At 36.1% G+C, this 12,917-nt stretch overlaps 1 protein-coding gene across 4 annotated transcripts in view; it reads left to right on the plus strand.

Annotated features, from left to right (window-relative positions):
- col22a1 (collagen, type XXII, alpha 1) overlaps positions 1-12,917 on the plus strand; it is a 272,437-nt gene that overhangs the window by 222,885 nt on the left and 36,635 nt on the right. For 3 of the 4 annotated variants that reach the window (XM_073048247.1, XM_073048274.1, XM_073048255.1), the window contains 7 exons: positions 172-207; positions 5,299-5,352; positions 6,184-6,228; positions 7,170-7,217; positions 9,322-9,435; positions 10,017-10,070; positions 12,168-12,221. In XM_073048247.1, the coding sequence (XP_072904348.1) occupies positions 172-207; positions 5,299-5,352; positions 6,184-6,228; positions 7,170-7,217; positions 9,322-9,435; positions 10,017-10,070; positions 12,168-12,221 (405 nt within the window). The remainder of the gene's footprint in view (positions 1-171; positions 208-5,298; positions 5,353-6,183; positions 6,229-7,169; positions 7,218-9,321; positions 9,436-10,016; positions 10,071-12,167; positions 12,222-12,917) is intronic. The other variant, XM_073048265.1, reaches the window with a different exon arrangement.

Below are 12,917 nucleotides of genomic sequence, written 5' to 3' on the forward strand. Positions count from 1 at the left end.
CCCTAAAATGTTGAACAATGGTGTTTCATTAACAATCATGGTTTCTTATTGGCCCTTTGGTCATTCCTGATTATTCATCACTGAATGGAGAGTAGAGTTCATGAAAAATAACCAGCTTTATATGTTAGGAAAAACCCTAATAACATTGTGATTTTCTTTCTTCTTGTCCAGGGCTCTGCAGGACCACAGGGTGAACGAGGTCATCCGGTATGACAAAACATTATGTTAATTCATGTGAAGATTCAATTGTGCAATGGACTGCTTTGTTAAATTATCACACTTAATGCTTAAATACCAAGATTTTGCTGGATTGTACACTTTGATTTTGTTCATTTCTTCCTGGTTAGTGCTGTAAGGGAAAAGTTGAAATGAATTAGCAGGGGAAGGAGATTCAGAGTAGTTGTTGAGACAGAGATACAATCAAGTCGATGAAAAATAGTAAGTCCAGTCTGCAGAATAATGAATAACTATACAATAATGGAACTCAAAATTAAATTGCATCTGTTTTGATACAAGGAGTAGAACCAGCAAAGTGGATTTGAGTTCAAGATTTAATTACTAAGGGGGTTGGGGCCAATCTGTTGTTCCCATCACAGCAACTCAGTATCCCAGTATATAGACATTTCAGGTTATGCAGAGGAGGTTGCAGAAGTGGATAAGACAGTGCACTGTGAGTTAAAGATTGTGTTATTTCAGTACTGAGAGAGGATGTCTTAGAAGGCTCCTAAAATGTGACTGTACAGATAGAGATTTGAAATAAAAATATTGTTGTTCCTTTTCTGGAGATGTATTACAGACCTTCCAACAGATATGATATGTAGGCAAATATCCCAGAGGTACAACAAAAAAAGGTGATTGTACAGGGGGATTTCAGCCCCCAAATATTAACTAGGCATGCCTTAGCATAAATGGCTTAAGTTGGCACCATGGTCAGCATAGACATTCAACCTCTAAAAAATTCCTGTTCTGTAAAGTTCAATATACAGAGGGGGCAGAGTTTTTGATGTGTCAACAGGAGAGCTCTTCAAAGCAGTATATAGTTACATCTTTGAGGGAAGGAGCATTGCTGGACATTATCCTGTGGAATATCAGGTCAAGTGGAAGTATTATTCATTTTGAAGATAGTGACCATAGCTCTGTGTATTTTTAAAGTGGATGTGGAAAAGTATAGAGAAGCTCTTAAATTGAAAGAAGAGCAGTTTCATTTAGGTAATAGGTGAAGTCATAAGAGAATACATTTTAACGGTAATCACAAAGAAAATAGAGTTTGTAGTTGGATGTCTCCATAAAGAAAAAGAAGTTACTTGATGCCTTAGCAGACTTTAAGGTGTATAAATCCCCATGACAGGATTGATTTATTTCAGGCTTCTACAGCGGCAAGGAAACAGATTACTGGGACTCTGGCTGAGATCTTTAAACCTTAGCTGGACATATGAGGTAACAGGTAACTGGTGGTCTGCAAACATTATCCTCCTTTTCAAGAAGCACAGCAGGGAAAAGCATGGTAACTATAGACCTGAGAGCCTAACGTCGCTGGTAGGGAGGATACAGGGTGAGGGAGAGGATTAGTGATCACTTAGAAAGAGAGGGATTAATCAGAGACAGTCATTACAACCTTTTCAAAGTTGGATCCTCTCAGACCAATTTGATTGAATTCTTTGAAATGGTAACAAAATGTATTGCTGAAGACAGGGCAATACTTTTTGGTAAGTCCTTCAAAAAATGCCTGTAGTTCAAAGGCTTAGTGTCATTAGAATCCAAAGCAAGTTGGCAAAATGGCTCCAAAATTGGCTTGGCAAAAGGAGAGGGCAATGTTAGAATTTTTGTTTCTGGTATTTAAAAAAAAATCACAAATAAATTGTTTTTCTGATTGGATATTCATCCTAAAAAGGATTAGTGCTGGGGCTATTGCACCCTAAATTGTTTTGCAAGTGCAGTAACCGAAATGCTCCCACACACATACCCTTTGTTGCTACATACCCGTGAAGCTTAGCAGGAACAGTGTATATTAATGTAATTGTGAAATACCCTGTAATTAATTATGTGTTAATGAAAATAATCCATACATTTTCTAAATCATAAACATATCTCAACTTACTTTGAAATTTTTTAGAGGTTGAATGTATTTACAACACTGTTACAAATTGTAATAAATGACATAAAATGGAAGTCATTATTGTTATTAACAGTCAGCCAGCTGAAAGCCAATGTCATCCAAGTTTAAAAGCTTAAGAAACATGAAAGATTTTCATTATGTCATTATATTCTTCAATTAATAAAGAAAATCAAAAATATGTGATTTTTTCCATTTTCATTCAAAATATTCATAGTATGCATAGAATAAAAAATTGAAATGCTTATATGTTGATGTATTAAGCATGATTAGTAAGTTTTCTGATGACAAAAGGATTGGTAGAGTTGCTGATAGTGTGGAAAGTATGTCTAGGCAGAGGATTATTATTCTGTCACAAAATTGTCTGAAAATGGCAGTCGGAATATAATCAAGGTGAGAGATGATAGATTTGGGAGTACTAAAGAGGCTCTGCCATAGGCCATGAATGGTAGGATTTTAGGGACTACTATGTAGTTGAAGTACTTGGAATACCAATTCACAGATTCTTGAAAATGGCAACATATTTAGATTAAAAAATTAGGAAGGCAACTGCAATACCATTCTTATTAGTTGGAACATTAAGTACAGAAATAGAGAATTTATGTTCTAACTTTATAAAACATTGCTCTCACCTCATTTAGAATACTAAATAAAGTTCTGGGCACCATGCTATAGAATTGGTGTGATGGAGCTGGGAAGGGTGCAGAGGAGATTCACTAGAATGTTGCCTGGGATGGAGCAGTTCTGTAACGAAGAGAGACTTGAGAAGCAAGGTCTGTTCTCACTGGAGGGAATGAACTAAGATATATAAAATTATGAGAGGTATTGATAGGGAAGACTTTAGGAAACTTTACCCCATATCAGAGATAGGTAAAACTAAATGACATAGATTTAGAGAGAGGGGAATCGGTAATGATGGGGACACTTTTTCACCCAGAGAATGGTAAGTACTGGAATCCACTGCCTGAAAGAATGTTTGAAGCTGAGTCACTGACAACAACAAAGGAACTGATGAGCACTTGAATTGTTTAGACATAGAAATCTGTGGGATTAATGGTTAGTGTGGACAAGCTGGACCCAATGGCCTGATTCCTTTCTGTATGTTTACATCAAAAAAGTCAACACGGACATTATCTTCTTTACACTCTGGGTGGTGCATTTAACACCCTCTTGGATGACCCATCTTTCTATTTCTGTACAATTGATTGGTACTCTGTATAACTTGGAACAATAATGTGCCTCCAGCAGATACTGGCATGTTGACCTTTGTAAACAGAAATATACAGTATAAGAGAACAAAAATCATGTTCAACATTTATAAAACACTGCATTAAATATACTTGGAGCATGTTTCCATTTCTAGGAACCACACTTCAGAAAGAATGTAAAGGTCAAAGAAATGATGCAAAAAAACCCAAAAAGAATCCAGGGAAAAATTTGGATTTATAGGTTGCTAGGAAAGGAAAGGTTTTACTACTTGCAAAAGATGAGTTTGCAAGGGGATCTCATAGAGATGTTTAAAGTCATTGAAAGGTATTTATAGTTGTCAGTGGGCTCAAGAACCAAGGAAACTGAATGAAGCTGAATGGAAAAATGACTAAGAGTGCCATGAAGGTTATTTTGTCCACTGTGGTTGGGGCCTGGATTGCACTCTCAAGGGTGTTGATGTTTGACTTACAGTATTCAAATGGACAGCTGGCTAGCTATGTGAAATGAAGTAATTTGATGGTCTATGAGAAGAGAAGAGTCATGGGACTGTCTGAAATGTCCTTAATTAAAGTTGTTACTGATTTGGTGGTTTAATGGCTTCTTTCCATTTGAAAACTATTCGTATGCCAGTTTTTCTCCATGTGATAGAGCATAGAGGCTTACAGATATGCAGCTTAAAAAGAACTGTGTACCATCAACCACTGATTTACATTAATTCTACATTAATTCCAGTTTATTTTACATTATCCTTGCATTAACATCAAATGCAATGTTAGCATTCATTTTAAGAGGACTTGAATGTAAAAGCAAGGATGTAATGTTGAGGCTTTTTAAGGCATTAGTGAGGCCTTACATGGAGTATTTTGAGCAATTTTGTGCTCTTATCTGAGAAAGGATGGGGCAGGGTTCAAAGGAGGTTCACAGAAATGATTCTGGGATTGAAAGGCTTGTCACATGAAGAGCATTTGATGGCTCTGACCCTCTACTCACAAAAATTCAGAAAAATGCAGATGAACTCATTGAAACCAATCGAATGTTGAAAGGCCACTAAACAGTGATGTGCAGAAGATGTTTCCTATGGTGGGGGTATCTTAAGAGCAGAGGACAGAGCCTCATAATAGAGGGACGTCCTTTTAGAACAGAGATGAAGAGGAATTTCTTTAGCCAGGGTGGTGATTCTGTGGAATTCCTTGCCACAGGTGGCCATGGAGTCCATCATTGGGTATATTTAAGGCAAAGGTTGATGGATTCTTGATTATTCAAGGCATGAAGGGACAGCAGATTGGGGCTGAGAAGGAAAATGGATCAGCCATGACGAAATGGCAGAGTAGACTCATTGGGCCAAATGGCCTGATTTTGCTCCAGTATCTTATTGTCATCTGATCTTCCCCTGACAAGTCCTATTATGTTGATATGACTGTTCATTTATCATTTGACTGAATGCCAATGAAGAGTACGGTGAGTATACCTTCTCTGCAATAGCTGCATTTGTTCAGGGAAGTAGTTGCCTTCACCTTTCTAAGGATAATTAATGATGTACAATAAATGCTGATTTATTCTGTAACAGCCACATCCTGTAATCCTGTTAATGAAAATGAAATGTTTGTAGTTGCTGAAATTGCTGCAAACATTCAGCAGGACGTTAGGATTTCATCCTGAATGCTCTGGAATGTGAACTCTGTTACACTCCCTAAAGATTATCTTGACCTGCTGAGTGTTTCCAGTAGGTAATATTTTTATCACAGGAGACAAGTCACCTGGCACCTGTAAAACCATTTATCATTTAGATCACTGTTTAGCTTCTATACAACCCATACTTAATAGTTTCATTCCTGAAAGTCAAATACGGTACATGGACAGTCATTTTATGTGAGTCTTTAAAGCTGCATTTAAATATACCCAGCAGTACTTTGTCAGTATTATGATTTGAATTAGTGTCTTGATGATTCTTGACATGGCATTATTTTAATTTCTAGGGTCCACGAGGTCCACCTGGATTCAGAGGCCAAATTGGGCCCCCAGGAAATGATGTAAGTCTTGCTGAACTTCACAAAAAAGGATTCGATAACATTAATCAGTTCTGCTGACCCTACTGAAAAAAAATCCACATCTGATTATCCAACACAAATGGAAACAAGCCATTAGTATAGCCATCACAACCTCCCACTGCAAACTCCTCAGCAGCACTTAGTGAGAGCCAGGAACAGGGCAGCCGATTATCCTTTGTTTCATTGGGTAATATGCAGTGCACAGAAATCCAACTGGAGATGCTAATAGAAAGGGAAAAAAAATTAGAAAGTAAGCATAAATCACATATCATCCCACCCTCTCAATAAAGTGAAAATAAAGGAAAATCCAGAGGGATGTTCAGTGGAAGGCCAGTTAAAAAATTATGCTTTATATGTTGTCAACAAAAGCCAAAATTAATTTTACTGAGGTAATTTTTATCTTCCTAAGACCATGATAGCTTTAGGAACAAGTTATATTGATTAATTTAACTGCTTGTTATCACCAGCAACTAAACAAGTAATAAATCATTCCCATATGTCCTTTCATAGTTGGGAGAAAGAAAATTTAAACTAGGGTCGGTTCAGAAAAATACTTTGAATCGGCATTTAATGAAACCTTCATTTATCCTCTGACAGTTGTTGATGATCATTGGAAGATGGAATGTTTCCTGAAAATAAAGACATCCAAACTTTTAAAGTAGACACTTACAGAATACAATTTATGTTGTGACCTTGCCACATTCACCAGAAGAATTTTATATAACCTGAAATAATTTGGAATTGGTATATCTAGATTTTCTTGAGAATAAAAGTGACTTCTGTATGTGAAAAAGTTTCTGGTTTGTTTTGCAGGGCTTACCCGGTGCTAGGGGAGATCCAGGACTTCCAGGAAAGCCTGTATGTTAGCTTTGCATTTTGTGTCTATTGTGCCTTTTCCAAAAATTATCTCTACTCTCTCTTCCTCTTACGCTCTTGCTGTCTCTTAATATTGGCCCTTTTATCTCTCTTGTTTTGTACATCTTTATCTTATGCATTTACTCTGTTTTCCTCAGGTATGGTGAGCTTTTGGTCATTGAGACAAATTTCCCCCTCAGCCTTTTTGACATTTCTAATGGACAGTAGCTGTCATTATACGCTCTTCTGTTTTTGCATTTGGACTTAATACAAAGTTCACTGCATATGGATCAGAGGAAGCACTTAGGCATTCCATTGCCTCTACTCAGTTGTCTGTTCTGGCTCTGAGAAGGCCCACATGAAAAAATAAATGATGATGCTCCCTTGGTCTTTATTAAATTCAAAAATGCCCATTGTCCAACCACTGTAGAACCACATTGAAGCCATGCTGATTCAGCACACAGTTGTATTTTGTCATCATAAACTTATTTTGACTATAAATATGGTGTCTGATTAAAATTCATATTGTCCAATAGAAATGGTAGAAATCACAAACTCCTTGTAAAACCCTATTCAGAGATTTATAATATTGTAAGCTTGAAAATGTGAAAGATATCCATATCCATGACTGAAAAGATTAAAGAGGTGCAGTGCACCATTTTTATTTTAAGAATTAAGCATTCAGCTGAGTGATAGACTGGAGTCACAGCTCCGAAGATGAAAATTGATGGCTGATGCCCAGCATATCTTTTTCACTTCTTTATCTCTTCTTCCAGCAACTTTAATAGCATCTACCCATTAAACTACAGATGCTAACTTTACCATATCCAATGCCTGAATAAATTGACTCAAAAAAGGAAATATAAAATAAAGGGAAATATTCTGCATTGCGTGTAAAATAGTTTTATTGACAAAATAATGCAATGGTATGTTCTGACCTACAGGCATCATTACCTCTTATTTCCAGGAGAGAGATAGAAGGCATGGCCAAGGTGAGTGGGTTTGTGGTCCTCTTAGGTGGCCACCAGGAAGGAAAAGTTCTATTTTGAACTCCGGATATTACTGTTGAGCCAATGCAAAATTAACCACTCCCTGTGATTTGGCCATGTCATAAACTGCATATGGATGTTGTCAGAGATGGCAAAAGAGACACAAAATTATCTGGAGTATACATTCCCCTGTATCAAAGGATCAGGTGATTCTAAATAAAAGTTGCTAGAGAAATTTAAAAAACACACGCATGATTTGGTAAAGTTCTTGCTTTTTCTGTTATTCTAGATGATCAATTTCCTATCTATGCTCTCAAACTTTGATTTTTCAATATCAGTATTGAAAAATACACCAATATTTATTTCCTTTCCCAGTACTATTCTGCCTGTTCCTGTTGTTACTCCTTTATTGTTCTCAGTTATTGACAAGCTTTGTTAAGATGTTGCATTGGGTTGACTAAATATTATTCTGTGACAGATACCATAAAAATAACTCTTGATTTAATAATAAGATAATGGTGAATATCATTGACTCTGGTTTTATGATTGTATTGTGGATAATGTTGTTCCCCGTAGGTAATAAATGTATGTGAATATTTCTGAGAATTGATTATTTGTATTATTAACATCAGTATTCTGCTTCTATGTAAGATAGTAGCAATCCAAATTTCCTGCCATTTGAAGGCTGCAGTTCTGAAGGAAAACAGGAATGGAATTCAGGCAGCTGTTCAGGCAGGGTCTGTACTGCATATTAGAAAGCAATTGATTTATGATTTGCAACTAGAAGCTGAAAAAATTGCCTATTGTGCTGATCACTCAAAACATTGTAAGTAACTGAGTAACCACATTCTTGACAAAATGCTTCTTAATCACCTAAAGAGGGACATTCACCAGTTCAGTCAGCTCCAGAAGAAAACAGTATTATTTATTAATGACATAATATGAATAAGAGTTCACTGCATTTTACTGCGTAGTTAAGTTATTTGCAGATCGTTTGTGTATTTTGAATTTAATTTCAGATGTCATGTGTTTCCTGTGTTTTTAAGAGTTTTGATAGCATTCTAGTCAGCTGAGTGAGAGAGCATAGCCATTTAGACTCAGTTGGAACACTGATCAATGTGGGCTCCAAATCACAGTTGTTAGGGTTTGTTAAAATTATTTTGCCTGATTGCTAAAGGTCTTCCATGAACCAATTGAGTTGGACAATGGAACTTAATATAATTGATTTTTTCCATTACAAACTATTCCTTAATGTATTTAAGCATAGTAGCCTTGTACATTGTCTTGTTAATCCAGCTGACAGTGTGCTTTAGTAAGTGAATCTTGCAAACACTCCAGTAGTAAGTAAAATGTTTGACTAAAAAAAATCTCTTAAAAATTATAAAAGTTCATTTAACATTTGCAGTGATATACAACATCAAATCAAATGTATTTTGACTTTACTATGACCAACGGATCGATTGAATCTTCCTGAAGTAGTGCAACAGGCAGAACCTTGCAGTTTCCATCCAGGAGTAATGTGGGCGGAATTATGTGTAGAGTCTGATTCAGGAATATTATCCCGTAAAGATAGCAGATTTATTGAGCAAATATCATAATGGGCATTACACACCTATATTTGTAGTTTTTATTCCAATAGTTAAACCAAATACTGCTTCGGTTTTCAGTCTTAATTTCTCTCAGGGATCCTATTATCTCATATTTTTCCATCTCTTGCTTGATTAGGTGAAAAATGATAATCACTATTTCCTCCCTTACTAAAATTCCAGAGATGACAAAGTGGGTTTCCATAAACATGCATCAAGCAAATGTCACCATAAATCTTTCATCATTGTCAGGCATGATAATTCTCTGGCTTATTTAATATGGCTATAAAAGCCTATGAGTTTTCTATTGATATAATTAATTGTTTTTTTTTAGAGCTTGGAGGAGGACCTCTAGATTTTACATAAATTCTTGTCAAATGAATCTGTAATTAATTTACCAATAGCTTCAACCCTCATAGGATTGGTAGCCACTGCTTTATTTGACGGACAAGCCTGGTAACTACTATTCAGTGTAATAATTCTAAATACCTTCTAACATAATTTTAATTTGGCATCTTCAGGAGTTGTGTACCAGCTGTCCAGCAGGTCCCCCTGGTTTACCAGGAGTCCCTGGATTACCAGGAAGCAAGGGCCATCCAGGCCTCCCTGGCAAAGTCGGAGAAGCTGGATTAAGGGTAAGTGAAGTAGAAAGGGCTTCATGAAGAAGAATAAAATAAAAATAAAATATCTCTTTAAAGTAAATAGTTCCAACCTCTGGATTCATGTACATTGAAATAAATGTGTTGACACCCATTTTTTTGTGCTGATCATTTGTTGTAAGGATATGACAGTCCTTAATGGACAAGGAGGTGAAGAAGATAAACAAATCCAGTCAAGCACCAAAGAAAATTGGGATGGTTGGACTTGTTTCCTGTATGAAGGGCAAAATAAATGAAAGGAAATAATTGATTGGGAAATGAATCAAATGTCCACAATTCCAAGTTTAAAAAAGTATTATATTTAAGAGATAATAGGCACAATGTTTACCATAGTAAATATAATACATTAAATTTATGAAAAGCTCATAAACCAATTCAAGAGGGTGTATTTCTTAAAACACCAATGATAGAGGAACATGGTAAGAAGGTTGCTAGATCAGTCAAATATAATTATGATCCTTGGTAGCATATTTTCTTCTCTATATATTGTATTTTGAAATTATACCTTTTCAAAGAGGGTTTGGTGTTTGCCTTTCATCAACCTTTCCTTTTATTAGGGAGACCAAGGACTACCAGGGCCACCAGGGCCACAAGGTCCAGAAGGAAAAATGGTAAGATAATATCTGTATAATCCTTACCTAAATTAAGTTATTTCTTTCTTTCCTTTCTTCCTTGAGAGTTCTTAGCCAAAATTTATCCTTCCAAAGCAATAGATTCTTTACTCAATGTGGGCCTCAGAAAACTTTTGCTAATTGAGTACCACCTTGGCACAATGAGTTAAGTTGTTGTCTGCAAAAACTTCAGAACCTGTGATGGAAAGCAGAAGTTCCCTACATATTAACATTACCATAGTAGGCCAAAAATGCCAGCATTGTTCTAACCAATTAATTAAAGCTTCCACTACTTTTTTTTTCATTCTATAGTACTTCTGTGGAAACCAGAGTACTGCAGATAAAAGTACATACAGTAGAACTCAGAGAAAAGACTACACAAGAATAGTATTTCGCAAAGCCATTTGAGCAACTACTTATATATAATGTGCATATTAGTGAAATACCTTGTCCAACCTTATTGCTTTTCTACCTTTTTTATGGGATTCAGTTCCAATCCAATATCCTGGGATGATAACATTTCTATCCTCTGAGCATAGCACATTTGATTGTTTGATCCATCAGATTACTGGCCACTTCAAACATTCACAAATATTTTTTTTTTAATTATATATAGCTTCAAAGAAATTTCTATCTGATCTTTTTACATGCTAGAAAATAAATACTGTTTTCAGAATTCTATATTTACTTACCATATTCTATAATGATTTCAGTATCACAATTTTGGGAATTACTTGTGGAATACTAAATAAATGGATTGCAATTTTAACCATTGAACTGTTAATGAGCAGGATTTCTTTTGCATCTGTGTTGAATAATCCAAATCAAAACCAAGTCCATGCCCTGCCTTTTATAATTTAGTCCATATGAATCAGGCCATTAAGATGAGCAAGACCTTCACATCTACAGCCTTGCAGAGTTTCCCTCTGACAGGTGCACTCGTACTCAAACTTCTAGCCCTTAAAATATATTAGAGCAGTCTTCAGCCAGGACAGTAACAGGAATGGTGTCTTCGTTATCATCAGATTTTAGAACCAGTCTGGTCACCCTGCCGAAAGAAAGGTATACTTGTAAAGGGGGGTGCACAGAAGATTCATTGGATTCAAATCTGAAATGGGGGTTTGACTGCCTGTACTCACTCGCCAAGATAAAATGATGATCTCATTGAAATGTACAAAATTCTTATGGAGCAGAATAGGTAGATGCTGTGATGTTATTCCCCTTGATTATATTGCTTAAAACCAAGGCCCTCAGACTCAGAAAACATAATTAGGACAAGGATGAGAATCTTTGAAATTCTCTACTAGCAGGGTTGACGAGGCTCAGTTCTGAGTATATTTTAACATTTTATTGATAAAGTTTTAAATATTAAAGAAATTAAGGGTTAAGGGTTAAATTCAGGAAGGTGACTGAGACAAAAGATCAGCCATGATTTTATTACATAGCAGAGAGGACACATATGGCAGAATAGACTACCCCTAATTTTATTTCCTCTGTTCTTAACTGATTTACAGTAGGTTCAAGAACATAAATTCTCTATAACCCGGCTGCCCTCACAGAATACTTGTACCTCCATTCTTCAAAAATCTCTTCTACTCAGGAACTTTGATAAATAATTAATTCTAGGTCACCAGGTTGTTTAGTACTGGAACCTAATTGCTCCCTGAACAGAATTGCTTGCACTGCCAAGTGTAATTACAAATTAACCACAGTTTTGTCCTCTGATATAACAAGCCATCTACCATTGGCCAGTGCCCATAATTGCCTAAGAACAGCTTCGGTATGCTCATTCTCTATTCTATTCATAATCATGGCAGTCACTAGCAGCAATTGAGGAGAAATTCTGAACTAACAACAACAACCTTTATCTTCTCTTTCCCCTGATCTCTTACTAGTTAGAACTGTTATTGAGTTGCCATCATCATAAGATGTAGGAGCAGAATTAGGCCATTCAGCACATCGATTCCACTCCGCTATTTCAATATGGCTGATCCTGGATCACATTCAACTGCATCCACCTGCCCTCTCACCTAATCCCTCGATGCCCTGACCACTCAGCATCTAATGCTCTATTATTCTTCTGCATCGATCTATTAGGGTAGCAAAGGAGAACGTGGTTTGCCTGGTTCATCTGGTGAAAAGGGAGAACAGGTAATGTGATTTGCTTTCAATGATAAAACAGTTCTGAGTGTTTCACTTCCATTTGGTAAAGGTCCTGTATGTTGTTACAGTGCCACTTTGTAGATTGTCTCTAAAAATTATGAATTTCAGACATGTAGCTTGATGTGTTTATATTGTATTATTTATAGTGTTTACAATAGCCAGTAAGGAATAAATCTCTACTTTTCATCTTTCAATTCTTGTCCAAAGTAATCTAAACCTTCCTTTTACGGCTAAAACAGTCATTGGCATAACTATGAGCATGATTATTTTCCTTTGCGATCCCATGGCCAATATTATTTCACTATAACATCATTCAGGTCTGCCTTTCAACCTGCTTTGCACTGCCCATAAAGATATGGTAATATGACCACTTCAGAGGGATGTAAATGATATTGGACAGAGAGGTATTTGATTTGAAAAGTTGTAAAAGGTAAGTATCAGGGAGTCAGATTAAATGGAGGAATGGATTTGTGCTTCTTAACATGATGTATTTTTAACTACTCTTATTTCACTATCACTTCAGTGGGAGTGGAATATAAGCAGGTAATCATTTAAAAGTCCATCTCAACATCAGCAAAACACAGTAACATCAGATTAATTGCATACATTCTGAGGGATATTGAATGAATGTGGTTAACCCCAGTACAGACATATTAAACATGGAAGTCAGCTAATGAATTCAAA

Source organism: Hemitrygon akajei, chromosome 1, assembly GCF_048418815.1.
Source record: "Hemitrygon akajei chromosome 1, sHemAka1.3, whole genome shotgun sequence".
Classification (NCBI taxonomy): Eukaryota; Metazoa; Chordata; class Chondrichthyes; order Myliobatiformes; family Dasyatidae; genus Hemitrygon; species Hemitrygon akajei.